The sequence below is a fragment of the Necator americanus genome, chromosome II (assembly GCF_031761385.1).
Source record: "Necator americanus strain Aroian chromosome II, whole genome shotgun sequence".
NCBI lineage: Eukaryota > Metazoa > Nematoda > Chromadorea > Rhabditida > Ancylostomatidae > Necator > Necator americanus.
In genome coordinates, this window is record NC_087372.1 from 26,223,242 (window position 1) to 26,248,492 (window position 25,251).

The 25,251-nt window shown below is 39.1% G+C and overlaps 2 protein-coding genes across 3 annotated transcripts; both read left to right on the forward strand.

Moving 5' to 3' along the window:
- Positions 1 to 572: 572 nt before the first annotated feature.
- On the forward strand, positions 573 to 13,345 carry RB195_019524 (uncharacterized protein; the record flags this gene model as incomplete). The annotated part of the gene is made up of 19 exons (XM_064187411.1): positions 573 to 724; positions 795 to 891; positions 2,076 to 2,216; positions 2,608 to 2,789; positions 4,061 to 4,166; positions 4,307 to 4,443; positions 4,505 to 4,637; positions 4,828 to 4,939; positions 5,041 to 5,142; positions 6,027 to 6,225; positions 6,281 to 6,376; positions 6,436 to 6,556; positions 7,976 to 8,077; positions 9,406 to 9,522; positions 9,632 to 9,775; positions 10,525 to 10,611; positions 10,729 to 10,851; positions 13,079 to 13,188; positions 13,267 to 13,345. 19 exons carry the CDS (start codon positions 573 to 575, stop codon positions 13,343 to 13,345), a joined length of 2,340 nt encoding a protein of 779 aa, XP_064043292.1.
- Positions 13,346 to 13,509: 164 nt separating this feature from the next.
- RB195_019525 (uncharacterized protein) lies at positions 13,510 to 23,585 on the forward strand (the record flags this gene model as incomplete). Of its 2 annotated transcripts, none has more annotated exons than XM_064187412.1 (8): positions 13,510 to 13,580; positions 13,679 to 13,814; positions 22,172 to 22,321; positions 22,381 to 22,472; positions 22,592 to 22,766; positions 22,816 to 22,933; positions 22,990 to 23,073; positions 23,434 to 23,585. In XM_064187412.1, 8 exons carry the CDS (start codon positions 13,510 to 13,512, stop codon positions 23,583 to 23,585), a joined length of 978 nt encoding a protein of 325 aa, XP_064043293.1. The 2 variants fall into 2 exon arrangements, with proteins under 2 accessions (XP_064043293.1, XP_064043294.1); XM_064187413.1 differs by lacking the exons at positions 13,510 to 13,580; positions 23,434 to 23,585 and adding an exon at positions 23,186 to 23,253 and having other exon boundaries at positions 13,683 to 13,814; positions 22,530 to 22,602; positions 22,629 to 22,766.
- Positions 23,586 to 25,251: the final 1,666 nt, after the last annotated feature.

Consider the following 25,251-nt stretch of genomic DNA (forward strand, 5'->3'; position numbering starts at 1 on the left):
AATTAGACGGGTCAAATCGACCTGACTTGTGGTGTTGTAGCGCAAGCGGTTGCGTTTGCAGTGGGGCAGTGGGAGCTTTGCTCATTTGCAATTGGCTGCGGAGCTAAGCGAGGTTTCATCGCGTCACTTCGAACGCAACTGCTTTCGCGGTTCTATTACAAATCGTGCCCTTTTGATTCGACTGTATTCTCTCCAACACTATTCTGCGACGATTATGACACATAATAGGTGATGGTACAGCTTTCTGTGGTTGTGCCGTAATGATTACGTTGTATGCCGTTGTGACGGCATGCACCGACATACAAATACTAGGAATTTTCACTCGCGAACGAATTTCGTTTTGCGATTTTCACATAGACTTCACTTAGCGGACTTTGTTAAGGCAGCAAATGGTTCTGGTACAGTGTGCTTTACATAAGAGTTTCTGAGTACGTTTTTGATTTTTCCGTCGACCGTTAATTGTGATTACGAGTAGGTCGTCATTGTTCCAGCCCCATTATTTTTCAATTCTTTATAGTTACTTAGTTATATTTTAGACACTTCTGAGCTGGAGAGAAATCTAGTGGTTCGATATGAAGCACTCACTTCGGGATTTAGAAATAAAACGATCATTGGAAACCCTATACACTGGGGGGATTTTGGAATGGAGTGCCGACGGGAGCACTTTATATTCAACGTGTTCGAATGTGGTTAAAGCTATTAAACTTGACGAAAATCTTCGTAGGCCAGTCTTCGTTCTGTACCATCTTGATCACCACAACCAATGAAATTTTACTATTGCTTCTTTTCTTCAGCTACACCATTGGTGACACAGAGGAGTCCCTTCGCATCACATCTATTTGTTTGGATAAAAATGGCTCTCGACTTTTTGTAGCCTATACTAACTATACAGTGAGTTTTTTTTCTGAAAAATATGCAGATACAGTCGCTGTGAAGCGCCATGTAACATAAGTAGCACATCCTCGATGAGGGATTGCACTGCGCTATCCTTACAATATACGAACATTTCCTCGGAACCATTTTCTTATTGGTTTTATGGTTGTTTTTGTCATGTAATAGTGCCTGAATAGGCATACGTAGTTTGTTTTGGTCCCAGGATGCATCTAAGATCTTAGTTTGTAAGGATTAATTTCTATCCCATTTTTTGTGTAATTATGCATGATTGTTATAATCAGAGTCGTAGTGAAATCTCAAGAACGGTGATTTTAATCGGTAAGGACTTTGGTTAGATTGCATGAGCATATTCGTGCGCAACTGCGCGGGAAGAAAATAGTGGAACGCCAAAAATTGCAAAAAGAAGAGTTTCGGGGAGTGTTCTGCACTTTATAGAAGTAGCTCGGTGCAGTCCTTCACCGTGGACGTGCTCAGCTGTCATGTTACAAAACGTTTTACGTCGACTGTATGCATTATTGAGTCCTTCTTCACGCTAGGTGAAAGGGTACGTTTAAAGAAGAGTGGTAGGACAGAAGAGTGTAGGTTGAAGCCTGTCGTATTTGGATATGATATTGTGCAATGTTAGTAATGAAACGATAATATCATCGTGCTATTCCCTACATTTTATCAATGGTTTCCGTAAGTGCGAAAGAGCTGTCTGTCCTTCTTTCCACTTTTTTAAAGTATAAATCAAACCTGATTCATAGATTGTCACATGACTACTTCACATTGCTATTTATCCACTATTTTTCAGGAAACAAGCTTAATGAATTTCTTTTGGAAGAAATTTCTTTCTTTCCTGTTTACCTTACCGGTTTTCTTTAACATTTGTTCATCGACCTCTTTTCTTCCTCTGTCTGTGCGCTTTTGTCCTTTTTTTTAGAGGGGAAAGGTAAGCGGTTTGAGATGTGTGGATGTGCCTTAAATGAGTTTTCGTATCTGTCAAGTTCCCACAAAAAAGAATGTCCGACATCCTTTGATATCCGCTTCCCCATCTTAATGCCCAGTTCCAAAATGTGACGCTAGGAGAATTTCGGTCATATGAAATAAAATGTCATGAAACACACGGTCAAAATTCCATGATTTGTTCTTGGCTTCTTTTCTCTCTTCTCCTTTTGCGTCTTGAAATTCTAGTAGTTTAGGTGCGTGAATTCACACTTGGTGAGTCCTCTAGTAATGTCGCGCGAACATGGAAGACGATGCACACAGCTCCAATCCTTTCCATGAAGTTCAGTATTGATGGGTCACTGTTAGCAACTGGGTCAGCAGATCACACGGTCAAGGTAGCCTTTTTTGCATCTACTTCTCTTTCTTCTGTTGTTTTTTTTTTAAATTTGACATGGTTTCTTGGTTCATGCTTGAAGAAAGCAGTTAGTCGCTTTAGTCTTATAGTAGTATGCAAGTCACATAATAGCCTAATAGCGGCATGGGGGCAAGGAAGTATAGGAGAAACTTGTACATACATTGTAGATAAATGTAAGAGAAGCAAATTTTTCTAAGTGTTTCGACGGAAATGTGAGACCTATGTTGCCCGTGGGTCCAGCATATGTTGAAATTTCAAACTAGCACACGTGGTGTGGGACTGTCTGTTTAGAAAGCTAATAAGCTTATGGAGTTCAAAAACGAGACGCTTTTTACCACTCCTATTAAGATGCTTTGGAGTTTTTTTCTCAGATTTGGGATATTCCCCAGCAACATTGCACTCATACACTGAAAGGATCTGGAGTAGTTTCTGCGCTGACTTTCGTGCAGAACAGTCGGCTCATGGTAGGATATACAGAGGGACAAATTTGTATGTTCGATCTTGTGAAAGGAGCTATTCATAAATTACTAAGAGAGTGGAAGGCGCATAGCAGGTATTTTTTCTGAGTTTGGTTTTTCCTTCCAACATCATAATTGTTATATTACCTTACATTGCTCATAACGAAAGATAATGCATACGTTCTGTGTCGCTTTTCGTTTTTGCGCTTAGCAGGAGTTTTTACAGTGGAAATAAATTGATGATTGTTCGACATCTCCTACTCAGTCAGAAACTTTTTACTGAAGACATTTTTTATAATTTGTTAATCCGAGTATTTTTTGCATCTTTGTCGAGCGTTGATAAAAGTAGCCAGAGATGAACTCGTTGAAGCGATGTGTTTTTGCGTTTTTTTTTGTAATTTGAGAAGAAATCCAACTCGTTTTGTCTGAAAAATTCACATTTTCATCATGTTCTTAGTGATTTTTTTGACCTTCAAGGAGGTCTAGTTTTATAATTGGATTTCAAACTTGAAACAGTTCCTATTTGGACTAATGAGAAGGTGAAATCTCACCATAGGGAAAACCTACTTCCTGATAAACTGTTGTGATTATCCAGGTGTTAAACTTATAACAAAATCATTTTCTTTGTCTAAGGATTTGCTTAGTTTTCCTCATAATTGCTCACACCACTATTTCTTATTGCTATTATCATGAATTCAGAAGGAGAGCCCCTATCTCATAATTGTGTCTTTGAATAAAAGTAGAATCCTCCTTCTGCTCAAAGAAGCACATTCACGCACTTTTGTCGTCATTGGAAAAGAACCTGCCAATCATTTCAAGTAAGATTTTTCACCATCGAGATGGATTCTCTTTCATGCTACGAGTTTCCTTGGTAATAAATCTGGCAGCGTCAGATCTTTCTTCTATGAGCAGTTATAGTTTTGAAAAATGGATTATGTTAGAGTAGACCTAGTAGGATTTTGCAGCCTCGAGAAGCAGGAGTGTCGTAATAGTAGATTTTCGAAACATTCGTATTAGTTTCTGTGGATTTAGTCATTCATATACCTTAATAAATCACTGATTCGGGTGGTTTCTCAAACAAAATCAAAGTTTTCGAAAAGCGGCTGTGTTTTAAATGCCTAATGACCAGAGAAAACGATCAAAAAAATCATTGATAACTTGTTATAGTATCCTTGTGTTTTTTTCTATTTTCCATCCCTTACTCCTTTACAAGAGAGAAAAAACTCGTAACTTCTTTTCACTGCCCTCGACTTTCACAACGCTTGAGCCCACACGCTAGAGTTATCGAACAGTTAAATAAATTACTTCTCCTTTCATTGTGCTGCTGTTGTTGTGCACTCCTCGCGGCATCTCTATTGTTATACAGTCAGGTTACTGGGTTTGTCGAACTACCTGGATTTCGTCGCGTTGTCGCCGTTTCTAGAGATCGGACAGCATCAGTAATTGAAATTGAGACAAGAGAGGTCCTCAAGGTGAGTAGTAGTAAGTACGGTGCTCCAAGTTTTTTTTTTAAATCTTCCCACTCAAAGAAGAAGACGTTCTTGTTGTTTCACCCCCAGTGCGTTGTTAAAATTGTTTTTATTATTTTCGCTCTAGTCAGGGTCAGTTTTAGGTCTTCCCACTTTTCGAAGCAGTTGAGTCAGTCATTCTGGCTCACAATGGAAACATTGTAACCGTTGGAGAAGAGGGAACGGTTAAGGAATGGGTAATTAGCTCAGGAAGCGTTGTTCGCCGCAAGAAAATCACAGAGTAACGCAAATATTTATCGCCGTTTTGTTTTCCTCTGCGTAAGGTGAATGGTGGTGTTTAGAGTTGGACTGGACTTCTTGGTATACAATCCAGTTCGTGATCAGCTGCTGATGGCTTCTGCAGAAGAAAACATTTTTGTCGTTTCTTTTGATGACTTGTCGTTAAAACGACAAATCGTTGGGTTTCACGATGAGGTGAGTGGTCTTGTTTTGTCCCTACTTTTCCTCTTTTTGCATAATTTTATCCATCCATGACTTAGTAGCTTTACGAACATCACATCTTCTGATGTGAACATCAATAAGTGCGAGCAAATTCTATTGCTAGGATTAAAAGGGATCAAACTTATGTGTTTATCCTCAATGCTTTCAATTTTTGTTCATATAGGTGTATGCGTGTTCTCTGCTTGGAAAGAATGACTCGCATCTTGCTGTCGCTTCAAATGCCAAAGAAGTACGGCTCTACGACGTAGAAACGTGGGATTGCCAGATGATCGATGGTTAGATATTTAATATTAATTCGGCAGCATATTAATATTAATTCAGCAGCAGTTATTTTGGATTTGGTCTAAAACTTTCTCAATTTGTCTTCTACTTTTAGGTCACAGTGACAGTGTCTTGCACGTCACTACAGCCCCTTTTAACCGTCGTTTGTTAGCATCGTGTAGCAAAGATAATTGTATTATTATATGGAGACTCACAGGTGAGTTAGTGCAACATTAGGCGCATTGGGTACTTATGCGGAATACTTCATTTTATAAAAAGTTGATTTTTGATTTTTCTTGTAAAGGGCATCGAGAACACAGTTTAATTTTTAAAGTAGAGGCAGTAGCTACTAGCGCGCAAGCAGACGTAGCAATTAGTTAAAATACCTTTTTCTTGGTTTTCTTGGTTGTAGGAAGCGTGCGGGCTACAAATAACATCTACTTTCCTGCAAAAGTGTTTTCTTTCTAGTTGAGTTCATTTATTTTCCCTTATTCTTTATTCTTATTCCACTCCTTACTTGATTGTAGTCTCGACTTTTGAACTTCTACCAGTCGCGGTCATTCTAGGTCATATTTTCTCGGCATTTTAGCTGTTCTTCCATCATTGTATCTTTTGGCTCCAAGCACAATCATTTATCGGAGACATCGACAGCCATTTATACGATTGAACTCTATCCGTCAACCATATAGCTATACATACATTTGCTGGCTGTAGGTCGGAGTAGTTTGCTGAGACAGAGCAAATGTAAGGGAAATAAGAGTAAGTGAGGTTCCTCGTGAATGCTGACAAACTAGGAGACACTCTCATTCTTTGCAGTCTCATGATTTACCCGCATTCTTTGATGTTTCAAGAGATCCCATTAAAGGACGAACTCATTGTTTTTAATCTCACCTTTCACTAATTTTCCTTGGTGTCGGATAAGGTGTATTCTACATAGTTTATACTATTTAGAATATATAATATATACGGCGCTGGGGAGTTTTGAATTCAATTTATAAAGTCACAATTTTCGGTTAAAGTCACATTTTTCGTTTAAGCTTTAAATTTGTGAAGGATGGTTCCATACTAATAAATGTACATATTTTGCAACAATCCTTTCAGCTCCTTCCGAAGATTTTTCGTCTCGGTTGTTACCAATCGCTAGAGCGACTGGGCACACAAATTCAGTGAACGCCGTATGTTTCTGCAATTCTTCCAAGCGGCCGTTTCTGGTATCTGTTTCTTCCGATACAACGATAAAACTGTGGGGTCTGACCGAACTCGACCAGGACACAAAAGCAGATACTAAGCTCGAGGATACGTAAGTTACGACGTTGTTTTCTAAACGATGTGTATCACTTCGTGTTTGTGTTTAGTGAAAAACTCAGCTGTTCGTCTACCCTCGTAGCTCATGGGAAGGATGTGAATTGTGTCGATGTTGCGCTCACCGACAACATTTGTATAAGTGGGGGGTGGGAAAAGATCTTACTTTTTGTCGTTCTCATGGCTATCACGTGATTTTTATCTGTAGAATGGACAAAATGGTCAAGCTCTGGCACATTGATTCCGGTAAAATGCGGTTGGGTATCGCCGGGACGTTGTCGGGACATCGAAGGGGAGTAGCTGATGCGAGATTTTCTCCAAATTCCCTGGTATGCGTGTTTATTGAATACAAGTCATGAAAATCAGGTCCTGTTCTGCCTGTCTGTTTAATAGTCCTTCCGTTTCTTTCTCGCCTCTAATATTTTTCTACTACTCCAAAATCAATAGTCGATATCGTTGTCGTATATTTATGAAAGGCCTTTTTTCGTGAGTAGTCAATTTCTAGTCATGCGTATCAGCAATAGCAATTATTTGTTCAAAAAAGAGCTTTATTTTGAATTCGAAACACTGATATTCACTACAAGCGAGAATGTCTGTCTTGATGCTTTTGTCGTTGTTATTTTTTATCTGCAAGCTAATATATCTCTCATTGTCTTTAAATAGATTTTTGAATTTTCTTTCGTTACTGAGTAGCAACTTCTCACGTTTTTTTTTTGCTTTGTTGTGCCAAAATACTGAAGCTGGATACACCATGCTTTCACGTAACCAAATGGTGACACCTTTTTTAAACTGAAAACAAAGCGAATGACGCCACCAAATTTGTTTTAAGAGTCACTGCACCTTTCATCATTTGCAGGTTACACGTGTGTTCTATCCTGAGAAAGCTCCTGAAATCGCTCAGAGTTTTTTTTTTATCAAAGAGCAGCTAATGATTGCTCCTTTTACAGTGGTTCGTTACGAGACCGACATGCCGCATTTCCTCTCTCCGCTGTTTTGAATATTATTTCATGCTTGAAGAAAGCAAAAGGTGATAATGTACAGTTCGGCGAAAACTTTTGATACTTATTGTAGCACTCTGTCAACGCTCACAGGGAAAACTTAGTGTTACATTTAACGCGCGTCTGCATGTAACCGCTCACAGGTAATTACCAGCATTTCATTAGGTTCGCATTTGGGTGGCTTCGACGCTGAAGGCGGAGTTGAACGAATTCGAAACGTCTTTTCGCACACATTTATCTACTGATAGTTCGTTGGAAACGCAAACGCAACATTTTGTATTTTTTAAGTACATAAAAAATGAATTGCACGACAACTATTAATCTTCGACGCCAAACCACAATCCTTTGAGATATATGAACGCGCGTGCAGGTTTTAAGTGAAAGATTTAAAAGAATTAAAGGAGATGTGTGGAATAAGTGTTTTTATCCTCCCAGAAAAGTTTGGTACTAATTTATCGACGCTGGAGAGATGAAAGACTTGCTTTGCACTAGGAAGGTTTTGAGTCATCTATCATGCAGCCACAGCGAACATCTTGCCAACTGCACTACCCTCACGCCCGACAAATAAAGCAAAAAAAAAAGTAAAAATAAAACATTCCTTTTGTGTTCATCAAAACAGCTGTCTCAAAGCTATGTTTGTTTTTTGCTTTTGATACTTTGCACAAATTCTCTGCTATGAAACACCAGTATTGATTATTTTACTAGATAACGAATATTACCATTCAGTGTGATATAACACTTTTTGTTTAGAAAGCAGCTTCATGTAGTGGCGACATGACGATCAAAATTTGGTCTCTACAGGATAAAACTTGCTTACAAACGCTCAATGGACACAACTCCGCAGTTTTTAGAGTGGGTTGACCTTAAATTTCTCCTAATACTTATCGTTGAGCTCCATAGCTTTTCATCTGTGCTTCTGCACTTCCATTCTTCTCTATTGATCTCCTAACATTTCTTTTGTAACAAAAATGCTCGTACTAATATCAAATGAAAGGAAATAAGTGGAGTAAAGGAGTTCTCACTTTGCTAGCATTTGAGTAAACCACCACTAAGGGGCACATTCGTGCCCATTCTTTGGAGCTTCCGAATACTCAGAAATTCGCCGAACGGTCAGACATTTTATGCCTCGTTCATATTTTGTTCAGGCTGCTGCAGCTTTCCCTCCTTCCCAATTTTTTTTTGCAGGTTACGACAGTTTCAGATGTGTACGACAGTTGTGAAACGATGTAGAAGGTGAAACTGTGAAAGTTCCTGTTCTAATGACCACTGATATCTTTGTTGTCTCGTTAGGCTGCCCGCAGAGTTCAGAGTCGTGCGGTTTTCGTGGTTATTGACTATTGACACCAGTGCGCTCAATAACCACCAAACCCGCAGCGCCACGAGTTTGAACTGTTCGCAAGTGGTTGTGAGCGTACGAAACACTTGAAATGTATCAACCGGCCATATTGAAACTCTCAATTTAAAGTAGTGAAATCAGCCATACCTCAAACGAGACTTCGAAATTTGTTTATATCGGAACAGAGTTTCGTAGGTGTTCTTGTCGAGGTCTGCAATCTGGGTTTGTTGTGAAAATGAATACAGGTGCAGGTGAGAAGATGCTAGATTGTCGTTCGTTGATCACTATGGACCTCGGACGCATTTTCTTCAGTTTTGTGACTGTAACAGCGTTTCCGTGTCAAAATCTAGAAGAGCGGCAATTTCATAAACAAAAGTTACTTATTTCACAGATGGTCGATGCGTGGTTGTATTCGAAGGTTCCGCGTCATCCTGACGGGGATGCTTGCCCAATTGCTAACAAGGTGCTCGACTCACGCATTTGCGGCTACAAGCGGTTGTCTTTGACCTTGATATTAGAATAAAAAGAGTGCTTCGCCATGTAGCCTTTTTCGGTACGTTTGTCGAAGGCAAGCAACACACTGTAGAGACGGCGAATTTTTGACTTCTAATACTGAAACGCTGGAACAGTCATTAATCTCTTGGGATGAGAATACAACATATCGGCTGAAGTACGCACTCACAAATATCGTCGCATGGTCCATCCGACCATCTATCTAATTCTGTCGTAAACAACACATCGCCATTACTGGTAGTTCTAGTACCTGGCCTAAACTAGCTGGTTTTGTTTCCGACCGCCATCATCCATCCTAGCAAAGATTGACTCTTCTTTCTTATTGTTTCAGATACTATTTGTGAATCATGGCACACAGCTGGTGTCTGGAGACAGTGCAGGTATCGTAAAGATCTGGACATTGGCTACTTCCGAGACAGAGGCATCTATCGAAGCTCATAATGACAAGGCATACATTTTTGTCTAGTTACTTGTACTTCCACTTCCCTGCCCATTCTTAAGTTTATGCTACGTTGAACTCTGCTACGTCGTATTCACATCTATTTGTTTTTCTGTAGATATGGGCACTATTACCGAACCATGATGAAAGTGAATATATAAGTGCTGGCACAGATGGACGCATCGTGATATGGAAGGACGTTTCAGAAGAAAAGAAATTGGAACAAGAGGCGAAACTGAGGAGGCGTATGGAAGAAGAGCAAGTATGTTTATCATCATTTTTTTCTGAGTTTGTGTTTGTAATTCCTCTTCTCAATTTGATAGTCTTTTGAAGAACCGGTTTTTTTTTAATTTAATTCGTTGAACAGTAGAGTAAGGTCAAAACGACCCAACTTGCGCTGCAACGTCCTAAGAGACTGTGCTCGAAATGCCGCGGTAGGACTCTCAGTCAGCTACGCAATCTGATCGAAGCTTGCGAAAGCCAATTGTTAAAATTAGTTTTTTTTTCTGTTCTGTTGATTTACTCGTTCCTCTCAAGAGCAAAAAATCTGCTCTTTCAATTCGATTTTAGACACCTGGTATCTAAGATAACTGGGGAGACCCTTTTTGACTGCAAAAGTCGGAAACTTGGAAATGATAATTGAATCGGTCGTGTAATTTACCAAAGAAGAGGATCATCTCTGGTAGTTATGAGATTAAATCTTGAACTTTGTTAAACTACATTTGCCAAAATTTATGATTTAATCTCATAATTCTTCCCGTAGCAAAGTTATATGGATATGTAGCTATATGGACACAATATGGACGCGAAGAACCCCAATGAATGGAGATAAAAAACAAAAGAGCAGAATACGCGAGTAAAGATTTTCCACGAAAGACGAGTTTTTCATGGTTTCGGTCATCTGTTTCTCTTGCATTTAGGGTCTTGCACGCAATGGGCCTTTAGGCCTTTTTCTACAGCTAGGAGCGACTGAACTTTTGCGATTCATATCATGATATGCTCGTGTTTTAGACTCTAACCAACTTTCTCGAGCAAGGGCGTTCTCAGGAAGCATTGAGGTTTGCGTTAGGACTGGTAAGACCATTCTGTGCCTTGAAGGTTCGACAATTTCTCAGTTTATGATCCTCCTTTTATTTTTCCTATTTTCGTGCCTTTTTCCTTCTGTTGTCGGTGTTAATGTGTCTCTTTCTCTGTCTTCAGCAGCAATCGTTACAGGTAATAGATCAGCTAATTGATCGTGATGAGCTTGCATCCGCTGTTATGAAACTGGACAAACAACAAATACAGACTTTGCTAGATTTCGCAGCTCAGTGGAATACCAACAGTCGGACGTCTTTGGTATGTCTTTCCTGAAATCAGATTTTGTTCTTCTATTGTAACATCGCAGTGTCCTTCGAAATCTCTGCTTTGGAAAACCGGGTAGTTCAGTTAATGACGAGTCCACTGTTAATTTTGTATCAGTTTTTTTTTTATTCGCTAACACCTTGCGACTCTCCAGAAGTGGGAGAAGTCTCCTTTGACGGCCTTCTCTGCATTTTATTCTTGAAAACCTTCAACTGTTTAATAATATAGATGTCGTAAATTGTTCATCTTCAGTAGTATCTTCGCTTATGCTCTTTCCTTTCTGATATACTTTTAAGACATTCTATTAAGTAAGTAAATGGCAAAAATGACCCACAAACAATAAAATAGTAATGCTAAATGTTGGATAGAATATATGCTGATGGGGCGCAGCTTAAAATATGTTGTTTTCCGATGTTGTGAAAAGTGTTTGGATTTTTTTCCCTTATTCTCAGTAATAGAGCGTTTCATACATTCACTGATGAGAAAATGCAACAATTGTTTGTAATATGTTTACAGGAAGAAGGGTACCCTCTTTTGCGCAACCCCAAGCTGCTTCATCTGTAATTCATGTGTACTTGCGACAAATTATGCAAGTATTGGCTCATCCTATATATAATATAGGAATATAGGAATCACTAGGAGGAATATTTTCCGTCAGAAACAGCAGAACTATGAAAGTTAGCCATTGGAAATCTTCCAAATAGATGGAGGATTGTAAGAAAAAGATGAAAAAGTATATTTCAGATCAAATAAAGGTTTAGCTTTCAAAATAAAGGAATTGTAGAGCACCTCATTATTAACAACTATAGAATACCTCATTATTAGTAACAGCTCAATATATAAAGCTGCGGGGCTCTTCTACTCCTCTTTTAGGTTGGTGCAAAATTAATTTCGGGTAAGAGGTATGTGTAAATAAAACAATTTTTGCCCTAAATTATTTCGTCTCAAGGAAAGCAACACATACCGTTTAGTAAGTTTTTTTCTGTCTTTTAAATACATATATAGCTGTCACTCTTATTTTTTTCAGCCGGCCTTTTCCAGGGCTCTGAAAAATCATGAACCGACGCGACTGTCGAGTCATTACGCTTTACGAATTTAAATTGGGATACTCCGCGGAAGAAGCATCTGGTAACTTTGGCAGCGCTTTTCGGTCAGACTGTCCTTGTGAACAGACAGTGGAACTCCGGTTTAAAACAGTTCGCTTCTAGCGATTCTGATCTCGAAGAAAAACTGGGTCGCGGTCGCAGGTCGCTTGATAATGAAGATCTGGAGAGAGCTGTGGAGGCAAACCCGGAGACCACCACATGGACGTTAGCAGAAGACCTGGGCGTACATCATACTACAGTAGTTAGACATTTGGCGGAAACTGGCAAGGTGAAGAAGATGTCAAAGTGGGTGCCTCACGGAATGACCGAAGAGCAGCATCTAGCACGTTACCGCACGTGTTCTAACCTTTTGATCCGGTTAAAAAATGTGCCCTTTCTTTGTTGTGTTATAATTGTAGATGAAAAGTTTTTTCCTTACGATAATAGGAAACGTGGATTTGTGTGGGTAGATAAGAATGCCGCTCCAAACACTTCCTAAACCCGATCTTCACCCCAAAAAAGTCATGCTTACTGTTTGGTGGTGCTGTAAGGGTTTAATCCACTATAGCTTCATGCAACCAGGCCAGACAATTACAGTACTTATTACTACTGCTTTGATTTAGAGCATATGTATGAAAAGTTGCAAAATTGTCCTCGGCAGTGATGAATAGAGGAAGGCCGATTCCGCTGCAAGACAACGCAAGGCCACATACCGCACAAATCACCCGGCAAAAATCAATCCATTTGGGTATAAAAGCTCTCCTTCACTCACCGTATTCCCCAGAAACTTTCCCCAACAGACTATCACTTTCTTCTAGCTCTTGATTCACATTTGCGTCAGCGAGAGTTCACTAATTCAGACGATTTTGAAAGTGCTTTCCATAATTTTGTTGATACCTGTAATCTCAGTTTTATACTAAAAGCTTAACTTTATTACCACTTCGTTGGAAAAGATGTGTAGATTCTGATGGTTTTCATTTCGATTAATAAAGTTATTTTTAAGCTGAGTTATAGGAATTTGAAGTATGCAGTCCGTTTCCGAAATTAATTACGCACCAACTTAATACATTAGAAATTGACTAACATTCAATTGTTTTGCTTAAATTTAAATCCTTTCTGACGAAAAACCATTTCAGGCAAGTCAAAATGTGTTGAATTGCATACTGAAAATTATCCCGCCTGACGAACTTCTTGACTTTAGTAATATTAGATCTGTTGTTGAGTCGTTCATTCCTTACACGAAAAGGTTAGTTCATCTGTTTACTTGTTCAAGCTTTAAGTTATGTACTTTAGAAAATCTATTGTAAAAATTCTCGTCGTTCAGACATATGGAACGGTTAAACAAAGTTCGTCAGGATGTGTCGCTACTAACTTTCACCTGGAATCAAATGCGTCTCAACTGATTTTTGTAGATGTAATCTGATAGTTTGTTGTGAATGTACTGATTTGAAGTCTGACTATCTTTTGTTTTGGTGCATTCGTAGATGTTTATTAGGGCTATTATCTTGTTTTTGTTTCTTTTTTTTCACAAACATTGCGAACTTGTTGTTGACCTCATCTAGTGTTCATGAGTCTGTTAATTTCATTTTTACACTTGTTATTTTTGCTTCTGCTGATTTTATATAAACATTATCATAGGTTCCTAAGTTTTGTTTTGTATGGTCGTTTATCGACAAAAGTATTTCACCTGTGCTAGTTGTGGCAAATGGATCCTTAATATCTCTTTGTTTTGCTAGGAAAATGGGGGACGATTTGCCAATGGAAGACATTGATGACATGCCTGAGTTGATAGACGTTGATGTTCCAGCGCAATTACCTTCACTAATTGAACAGAATATAGTGAAACCTAAGGAGGTGGAGGAGTTCCTACAAGTACGTGTCTCTGATATTCCGCCACGAGCTAAGGAAGTAAACAATATTTTTGGCTTCGACTTATTTTTGCTTTTTTGTTGTTGGACAACTGTGCAATGTTGCCTTGCAAATGCATAATCAACGTTAAATTTCTTTATTCGGTTGACGGCGTAGAGGTTACTTCCATGCTTAACATACACTCGCTCTTTGCTCTGCGCTATCCTCAACCAGAATCGCGATTATTTTGTAGCTCCTCTACTTGTGCAAAAAAAAATGACACATCGGTATCTGTGATTAATTTAAGATCGACGGGTATGGAAACAGTTTCAGGCTGAGGTTGGAGCTATAGAGCTAGTTCAGCTGTGGTTAGGATTTTTGCTTATGCCTAGAATGAATCCGAGCACATACCATTCTTTTGTGGTCGTTTGTAAGATTTTGAATTACGTGCACCCTCGATTTAGCTTTGCACTCCCCATATTTCCTGCATCTGATATCTATGAAAATCTCTCTGTATACTGTCAAGTGGAGAACTCACCCGAGGTTACCATGGAAGAACGGCAACCAAAATGATGACATAGTCTAGAATTGCCTATGCAGTTCCAAGTAATCCGAGAGTTCCTTGGTTGGTATGTGTCTTTAACTTGATCTCAGGTGTGAATTTACGCTGTTCGTTTCACTTTGATCTCGTAGCAATATTTGCCAGCCATAGCTTGTTGTTCCAACGTGATGCAATTAAACCAAGAATTTCTGCCTGGCTGGCCCTGCAAGCTATTGTATAGGTTGCAGTCACTTCGAAAAGCTTAAATCTTTCTGAAGTGAAGTAGCGTCTATCAGATCATTTGTTGTCAGTTAGTTTTTCTCTATATAATTGATTGATTTACTTAAGTATTCGCGAAAGGGAAAGCTCAACGTCGTGGAAAAGGTCATATTTATTCATTGCTTTTTCATTGTCTATGCGCGGTTATCTATGTCTTCGTTCTCATTCACTCTCAACTCAGCCGTGATTCAACTATGATAGAATTTGAAATTCAAATTCTAGGTCATAAAATTGAACAATACATCGTCAAGCCGATATTTGAAGCCGACATTTGTTCTAGTCCTTTATCTATGTCTTACCGTGCAATTTGTTGGTGCTAAGTGAACGAAGTGAGGGTCTTCCATTTCTTCTCTCTGGTGGCTTTGTTCGTCGGGTTTTTAGTCCCGAAAAGTTGCTTGGGGACGTGATAGTGCTTTGATCGCACTGAGAAGTAAGACAACTACCAAGTTTGAAGAAGAAGCAGTGGGCCAGAATCTTTAAATTTTGTTTCTGAACTTAGTAAGTCCTCACGTTAGCACTCGCCAAACACTGCCTAGATAAACTATCTGGAGTTATTTTCAATGTGTAGCAAAAAAAAAAAAACAGTTCACATCTGCCATTTTCGTCAGAGTCTGAATTTCTTTCTTGTAGGAAAGTTCTCCAATATCCATTGTTGAGAAGGGGGAGCACCAATCACAAACTTTTGCAAACATAGAATTTATAGGTTGTTAGGTAGTTTTTAGGAAGAAAGGCCGGCGCTGCGGTGCATTGTGCAAGCATTCCACCTAATGTGAAGATTTTTACAAACATTCGCGTATGTTCGGATCGTAGATAGCACCATGGCACAACTTATTTCCTGATGCAGTTAAAGAATTCTCTGATGCCGTAATGGCTCCTAGCATACTGTGTTATCCATCCTTTTATGGGATGGTTTATACTTGTTTGCACATCAAGTATTTTGAAATTCATTGATCTTTATGATATGCTCAAATGTTTTGCCTGAGGAATGAGAATCATTATGAATGTCATGTTCCAAAATTGCTGATAATTGCGACCAAGGTCTCCACTCTTCTATCCCAAAGATCTTCCTTGAAACTTGAAGGGTTTAAAAAAATTTCCAGCCTTGACGGATTCCAAGAATAATCTTGGAACAATCGTTTTTCAGTAAATAGGTTGCAGATATTATGAAACAACGCACTTTTTAAATAGCGAAATCGATTTCATTTGGTAAAGTGGTCTGATACAAGTTGGGGAACTGTTTCAGCAGATCCACTACTACTATTACTACACCATACTTCAGGTTCTTCTAGGTTCTGAGTTTTCCAATTTCGGGTTTTGATTGAAATGTTGAGATAGCTGTTGAGGGTTTTTTTTTTTGTGTGGCCATCGTCTCGGCTGAGTGATCAGACCCCTTTTCACTGCTTGTTGATTGTCAGCATTGTTTCTTTGATTTTTATTTTGAAATAATACGACAAAAAGTTAGTTATGCTCTAGGAGAAAATTCGGTCAAGGAAACGGGGATGAAATTTTGTTAAAATCCACTTTGAAAAAAAAAACAAAAAGCGACCAAAAAAATTCATGGAATTTTATGCATGAAAGATAGAAGTTAGTCTACACATTGGCTACAAAATTGTTAGCAGTGAAGGCCAAGATAAGTGAACGATCAAAACCTTTTCTATCTCCCTTTATGTTTAGTTTGTATTTGCTTTAAATTTCCTATTTGGATTGATTCTTTTATTTTCTTTTAGCAACTACATCAAACTGGCTTTTCAATACACAGAGTAAATAGTTTACGAAAGCAGTTTTACTCTGTTCCATAAACTACCATTGATAGAATCGTACAAGTTAGACTTTGTTATAGTGGTCGACTATAGCACTTTTTTTCTTCAAAAATTCTCTTATAATTTAGATTCTGCGTAGGATTCATCCGTCGTTCGTATTACTTTCAGGCTTCGTGCAACGATTTGTATTTGAAAATCAATTTTTTTATTCGTGATTTATTAGTTTTAGGAGGTTTAGCGCGATCACATTAGTACTGATTCATATGCTACTCTTGGCATAGAATGTTTCGAAGGATATGTAAAGGCAAATTTATGCCCCTATTCTGCTCTATCATTCCCGGTCGATCCCTGATGTGAAATGGGCGAATGCAACGTGTACGAAGCTATAGACCGTGGTGCGCGTTGTGTGCGCCCTCTCGTAATGTCGTCGTTCGACCCATCAAAAGAGGACTGTGGCGTTTTTTGGTGCGGCTATCAAACGAACGGGTGGTCCGTTTTTGTCACTTCTAATGACCCGACGTTGCGTTTTATGGCACATTTTTTTGCACGATGTATGGTCATTTCGCATAAGGCGAACTGCGGCGATTAGTTGGTAAATATAGCCTGACTCTGGCTGTATAATGTCCAGCTATTTGACTATGTTATAGGAGATTCGTGCGAACAAATTATTCGGCTTCACAGATATATTTAATAGTTTTTTTTTTATACTAAGGATGCTGTACCTCTTTCGTTAGTTCTGGGCGTACATGTGTGCCTCTACTTGGCGGTCTAGGTCAACCCTGTGAAATATTGCTTTCTTTGGTGCCGTGACATATCAGATGATATCTGCTTTTGCACTTTGGACTAAAACACGTTATAATTTTCTATTATCTGTTTTCCCTTAGCACACATTTTGTGTTCTCGAAAGCATGATTTCCATACATTATATAGTAACCATAGAGATGCAATCCTCGTTAAGTGCAGATATGCGGTAAGAGTGGCACTGATCAACGTTTTTTCGAGATCTCGTTCATTAAGATATGGATCTCAGCATTGAAGCCAATAGCGTTCATAATTCTTGCCAAGTTCGATAGCTTCAGTTCATCAAACTCATAAAACGGTTGTCCTAGTCACGTCTGCATAGAGGGTGTTCAGCTGAGACTCGAGTAATGAGTACGAAACAACTTTGATTCGGGTTAGGAGAGAGATTGGGTGGCGAATGAACACAGTTATTTCTCACTGATGTAAAATTTTTGTTTTATAACTACTTTTCAGGTTTAATACCGAGTATTTGTTTGTTTTAATTTGATTAATGCTGGGCGTGTTCTTTCACAAATTTGTCTTCAGATAACTGCCCTTTGAATAATTTGATTGCATCATTTAAAGAATATGTTGAATTGCGTCTACTTCTATCATATGTTATCGCGAATCTGGATGGGTGGCTATTGGCGATGTATACTTTTTTCTTATAAGTTGTACGTCGAAGATTGTACGTTCAGCATAAGTAAATAAAGTAAAGAACATAAAAAAAAATGCTGATGCCAGCACTACCCGTTGTTCTCAACATTTAAATGTCGTAAGTAATATTTTGTCCCTTTTTTATCTGAGAAAGGAAGCGTCATTCAATTCTCAATGAATTTGGGAGAAAATATTTTCGAAGAATTGAGACACCATCACAACTACCGCTTGCGGAAACTCCAGAAAATGGTCCAATATTGGCTAAATATGCAAATTTTATTGTAGCTGTAGGTGGCTTATGTGTCGGCTTGTATAGCAGAGTGTCACTGCTTGGATAGTCTCTGCCACCTACAGTACTCTGATGACATTGGTTATGCACCATATGGATCGCGAGTACCACAGAAATTGATGCCCATGGTCAATTGCGCGCTCTGTCCGCTCGCAAACTGAGGTCAGCTCGGTGACATGACTGGCGTCGAATACATTTTCCAGCAATTACCTCGGTGATTCCACGACAACCATCTACAATGGCGAATGCAGCAGGTTTTTGAGAAAACTCGAAAGTTTAGAGTCTAGTTTAAATGAAGGTTTCAGTGGCTACACCTAAACACAATAACATTCTCTGAGGTAAAAAGAAGGTGAAAGGGATTTTTTTGAAAGCGTTATCTGTCGTCAAAGTGTAATAAGAATGAAAATGCTTTTACATTATCACTATTTTGATCTTTCAGCTCGTCCACTATTCCCTGAATACGAATACCTGTTTTTTTAAAGTGGTGAATCAACTATGTACTATTGTGTTCTAGGTTGGTGTGCTTCAAGCTGCTCCTCTATCGCAAGAGGTTCATAAATGATGGCTTTATTTCCTCACAGAATTTCGCCACTTGTTTTTTTTTTTACCAACCTTCTTTTTTGTGAAACTCTTCTTATTAGATATTCTAGATACTGTATTGAAAATCGACAAAGATAATTTTTGTTTGGAGATCTAGTGGTCATTCTGTGCTTCAATTGACAGTTAGTTTGCTCCTCACAAAATTAACTTAATTTGAAGACAAATGCAAAACGATGATAAAAAAAACTTGTGACGGAGTGTGTATCATAGAGAATCCTTCTAGCGAATGCGGTAATGCCACTTTCGAAATGTTCAGCGTATGAAAATTTCGATCACGCAGAGATTGAAAAAAATAACATCGTATGCAGATCTAAGACGTTCACATTCCATAATGTAGTGCTTTTCAGTTCTAGTTCCTCCCCAAGTACAGCACAGTAATTACCCAGCTATGATTTTCATAACTTCCACATTTTCGCAGAGGAGATCTAAAGGTTCGGATACAAATTTTATTCTTCAGATTATTTCCTTGCTATCCTTTGACACCAGAAATAATTCGGTCACGGCTGACCACTGAACTTTCACCCGAGGAGTGAGTTGGAGCGTATTATTTATCCATTAGCATGAATTAGAGTCCAATTTCCTTCTGGAACTATTAAACGAAAAGTTTTGAGCCCTTGAGTAGTTTGTGTTTACGAATCTCGCCGAACGGTTTTTTTTTTTGGATTTCCACCGAAATTGATCTGGATGGAATTCTTGTTGAAAATGACAAAAGTTTGGGATTTTTGATAATAACAGCGAAAACCAACTAGTCCCATACCTGTTGTCGAGAGTCTCATGCAAGAGTTGTCGATATAAAAGTTTGCTTTCAAGGGAGAATGACAACAATATCTTTTTGAGTTTTTAGTCAACCATTGATTGATTACATGTTACTATTGTGCCTGTTACTATGTTCATTTTTTACCCTGTTACCGATTACAAAAGAATAGATATAAGTAAGTTGTAATTGTGCAATGCGATGTGCACTGGAAACTCCTTTCATCAGTTTTTATTTGCTTTCTGCATTGCAAATGTTGCCTTTGTCACGTCAATTCCAGTCTTGTTGTCGCTTTGGGTGGTCTTGCCGGTTTCCGCGTTTTTTTGGGCGATGCGATGACGCAGCGCGGGGCTCGACCCTCCACATTGTTGCATCAATCTTGCGTTTTTTGGTCGCGAAACGCTTTGATGTTTCCGATTTTGATGTGCGCTGCAAAAATATATTGGTTGGTATGAGATCGCAGCTAACGAGGAGACGTACCAGACACAGGTCCGTACTGTTTTGTTTGAAAAAGAAGGCTCATTTGCTATGTTATCGCACATGAAAAGAACCATTGGTAAAAGCTGTGAGAAATGATGGTAGCAGGGAGAAGAACGCTTCATGGTGTTCCTCTTGATCATGTGTTACGAAGTATTTGAAATATTTAGACAGAAACTGCCGTTTATAGTTGCTAATTCAGAGGAGAAGCTCATTAGGAAAGTTGTGTTTGTAATAGTAGGCTCTTCAATTACTGCATTACCCAATGAGGTAGGCTCAAATAGAAAAGTCATTGATTTAATTCAAAACTTGGAGATTGTCTCATTATTATTCACATATAGTCTTCATTTTTCAGAAGATGAAGTTGACGTTGGTGTATTTTCTACACTGGCCATTCTTCTTATTATGTTTAAGTGTTATATATAGAAAATAATTTGCTGACAATTCATTTTCCTTCTCCAACAAATATGCTATTTGACATTCTATTAGGGATGAACTCATAAATTTCCGCTATCTACTGTGTTCAAATGTCCAGAATAATTTGTGAAACTCACATGAGTATGTAGGTATATACTTTTTCTAATGGTTCGCTTCTGTCTCTGATCACCGCTGTCTATTCAGTAATTCCTCATTATCCGTTCAATCTGTTAGAAATTTATTCAATACTTCTCGTTGAAAATTTCGAGTAGCATCATTATCATGTAATCTGTTACTGTTTACTTTCGTAACGAATCAGTTGTTTTCGGTTATCTCTGTTGAGACACACCTGAAAACTGCAACTGCTGTAGCCGTTTCCCGCTCTTCCCCCTCCGAGATGCACTTCAGTATCGCGATGTTGCAGCGCGGTGATTTCCTCTTTATTGCCTTCTAACGTTTTTCGCAATGTGAGGTCCATCGATGTTTATTACTAGAAAAACAACACTAGACCGCTCAGGGAAAAAGCCCGTAGAACGCGAAATAGGCGGGTACTTGAGGTCTACCCAGTGTTCCATGAGCATAATTTGTGCAGGGTGCTCAATGAGCCAAGTGCTATGAATTATGATCTCACTAAAAGTTACCACCTGGCATTACCTCTCGTGAAAAACGGTACCAAAAGGTTAGATTGCGTGCCACAGTGCAAGTGGTGTCGCTTTTTGCTGAGGTGCATCGTCGCAGGTTTCAAACGTTGAATCTACGGACTGTGAGATCCGTCTGCACATTTTGCGGTATCGACTCGTCACGAAATTCGTTGCAAGATGAATAGGCCAGAACGAAAGATTTGGATGTTTTTGCGCTTTGTATAGGCTGACCTTGTACAAAACCCTTCCCCAGGGTGCATGGGCGATTTTCAGCCAGGGAAATGTTCAAACACAGCCGTTCCGAGTCGATTTATGGGCACGCGATTCAGCGTTCGACAATGAACGAATGGCTGCGCTGTCTCAGTTTTTTCGCCGGCTCAGATTGCCCTGACTAGTGGAGAAATAGTGCCTTGGTGCCAGATGCGCAGCTTTTGAATAGTGTCATCACACTGCTGTCAGCTAGCAAAGCAGTATGATGACACCATTCGGATGTTTTTCGCTGATGTCGCGAATCTTCGGCCGTTTTCTTCGTGACCTTCCAGCTTGTAGACTTGTCATTATTTGTGTGGATGTCAGGTATAAATTACAACCCGTAGGTGTCCTGAAATGTTTGAACTAGCTGAACCTATTGACATAAGTGGAGCTGTTTCGTCTTACTAAATATTAGTCGTACTTGAAAAGTGCAGCTTCCTTTAACCTAGATCTATAATATCGAGCAAACGAAATTCAAAGCGGGAACTGCGCGAATATTATAAGTTTTTGGCTTATTAATCCGCTGAGTCCTCACGAGAGCTCAGAAATCTGCTCAATTTGTCGGGCTTAAGAGTAAGTTGGGACTGCACCACTGCTCCTGTGCAAGAAGCTTCGGGCGAATTGAACGTGGAACAACAACTTGAGTGGAATGAATCACAAGTGAATTATCCGTTGAACTGATTTACTGCTAATGGTTACTTGACTTGATTTCTTTGTTTGCTTTCTACTCAAGAGTTTAGTGATAATAGCTCTATATTTGTTTTCGCAGTACACACTAATAAATAAACAGTGTTGCATGCACACCTGAAATCTGCAGAGTTGTCAGCCCTAGAGAAATACAGAGTAGGATAGATGTGTGTTTAAAAAAGAATATCTACAATAATTTTCAGTTTTTACTTTACTTTTTACAATTCTCACTACACTATTTGCTCAGGTTTCAAAAAGGAAAAGAAAAAGTAACACGAAAGACGTCGAGATGGAAGAATGCGGCAGTACAGTGGCGGGAAACGGAGAAGGCGATGGTATGGAAGCTTCATCACGGCGCGCCAAGAAATCCAAAGGAGAGAAAGGCGAAATGCGCAAGGTATCACTCCTCCTCCCCTCTGAAATTGCATACTCCTCTTCGTACTCGTCCACATTTAGATTCCTGTACCGAAACATCGCTATACTCCACTGAAAGACAACTGGGTAAACATTTTCACTCCGGTAGTGAAAAATTTAGGACTGCAAATAAGGTTTGAGGAAATATTGGGATGTGTTGTGGATTTCCTTTCTTACTCCTGTATTATTAGGTTTAATATGAAGACGAGGAATGTGGAAATTAGAAATCCAGAAAATAAAGAAGACACTACAGATTTACAAAAAGTATTGAATTTTCGTCTGGAATTCAGTTCTCAATTTTTTGTGCCTTTTGTACATTGGTTCATATTTGGGCTGCTGACTTCGTACGAGCATTCATACTTGGATTCGACGTTGCCGATGCACTGGCCCTCATCCGACTTGATCATTTGTTTCTTGAAACATTTGAGGTAAAATCGATGTAGTATCCTTTTGCAGGAGATCAAAATTAGTTTTCAGGTGGCAGACGTAAAATCATCGCTAAAAGGCGATAATCTTAGTCGCGCTGTAGGTCGAATAGCAGGAAAGGACGGACGGACGAAACTTGTCATTGAAAACGTTACTAAAACAAGAATAGGTGAATATAATTGCTATACTCTTTTATTTAAAAAAAAAACAATGTGTTCCTTGCAGTGCTGGCGGATACGAAAATCCACCTATTAGGAGCGTTTCAGAACCTGAAACTTGCTCGAAATGCTATTTCCAGCCTCATACTGGGTAAGCTGCGTGCTTGCGAGCGTCATTTGTTTCATCGGAACCGTTCCCCATTTCCTCGAAGATTTATTTGTGTTGAAATGCGTTTGAAGAAGAAAGGTCGATATCTCTTCAGGTGCACCGCCATCAAAAGTCTATGGGAATCTGCGTAATTTGGCATCTCGTTCCAGCGAACGGCTATAAATTTCCACTCGGCCCTGACGCGTTTTGCTCGGTTTTTTGTTCGTTGTTTCTTGTTAAGAGCTCTCTAGATACGACTTTTCCATACTTCGCAGTCCTAGTTGTTGACTTGTAAATCATCGTTGTTTTACTGATTGTTGAATATTCAAAATGCACAGTAAAGATTACACAATTTTATTGTAGGAACAATGACTATGGACAGAGATGTTTTACACTACAACTACAATGACACCGGTACTTGCACGTACGAGAACAATAGTATGCAATGCAATGCAATGGTCACGATCGATAATCGATCGACAAATAAAGAACTGGGAATGAAAACGACGATTTGAAACAAACAGCAATGGTTAACAATTTAGCGACGAGCGTCGATCGTCGTATGCCGTAGTAACTGGGATTGCATCCCACCCGAGAGATGCCTTACGCGAGCAATCCGTAGGACCAAAAATAACGAATGTACTACCTGAATGCACCACCACCGAGTTAGCTCGGGGACAGTGGGTTGGCTATGCATGAGTGAGTCTTATGTGGCTTAGTTGGGCGACATCAGTGCGAGTCCAGATCGGAGATTTCCCTCACTTGGGCTGACATTAGTTTAAAAGAAGAAACGACTGTCCATCTCCTGATGTCGCAGACCATACAATACAATTAGCGGATCGTCTTTCAAAACAATCGGATTTCAGTCCAAAAAAACAACATCGAAGTTTTTGACCAGTGATTTCGAATTGTCAAGAAGAAAAACCTGCTTTGATTTGAATAGTAGCAGCACTGATGTACATAATGCACACAACATGAGATCGATGTGCCATGACAACTAACTGTTCCCGATCGCATCTCGAGAATCATATATTTCTCTCATATTTTTAAGTAAGATGAATGTTGCTCTTTTTGCAAAAAAGGTGTTAAGGAACTATTCTAGTTCTCTTTCCTAGGAATGAATCGTAAACAAGTGAATGAAATCACATGGTTTCCAAGGCGCATCATCATCAATGCCACGGGAAGGGACATAAATCGGAGTGGAAAACCTAGAAAAATTCAATGAAGACCAAAACGTCCGTGTAATATTCACATTTCCGCAGAGCCTTCTTTTACTGTCCCAGACAAGTATTCTTTCACATCTCTTATAGTAATGTCTGAGATTTAAATGATGAGAGGCTCGCCTACACTTTTTTTTAGCCTATTCTATTTGAGCACTATTTCCGGGATTGTACGTGCCAGACGGTGGTTGAAGTTTGAATAAGAGTGACTGTTAGATATCGTTTCCCAGTTTCTTCAGTACTACTGTTATATATGAGAGGTCTTGGGTAATTGGCAAATAGTTGATGAAAAAACTCCAAAAAAAAACAAACTCAGAAAATTTAAAATAAATCGTAAATAAAAATACTGTTGGTAAAAATAGCAAGGCACCGGCATCGTACTGATTTGCTGAAACAAAATTTTCCAAAGAGGCAATGCCTGTAAAATGACCATTTGATCTTTTAATCAACTAAGGACGATTGCAGCATTGAGGGAAGCAGTTAATTGTTGTGACCCATTGGAATTCATTGCAGTGAATCGTGCGTAGACAATAACTACTGTTAAGAAGTTGAAACCAAATTTTCGATCCGAAAAGAGTCTGACTATTGAAGCTGACTCTTATGTTGCAGTATAGTGGCTGAAAAGAAGAGGACGTGATAGGTGCACATCTTTTTGACGTCAATTCTCGTTGAAGCAACTTATGAGAAAACGAAGCCAAAAATGCGATTCCTCCGAAATACTACGCTATGGAAGATCGTTGCATTTTCAGAACTTATCTTACTCGATTTTCGTCTATTGTTGAACTATGTGGAATTTTATTTGTTAAAAAAAAACAGGATCTGGTGATCCATTTTGTTCAAGACGTTCCTTAGTTATCCTAGCTACGTTGTTCTTCCGATCTGGACCTTCGGAGAAACCCAACTGAAGCCACTGTATTGTACTCCTCAGTCAAGCCGCAAAGGTTAAATATGACACAGAAAG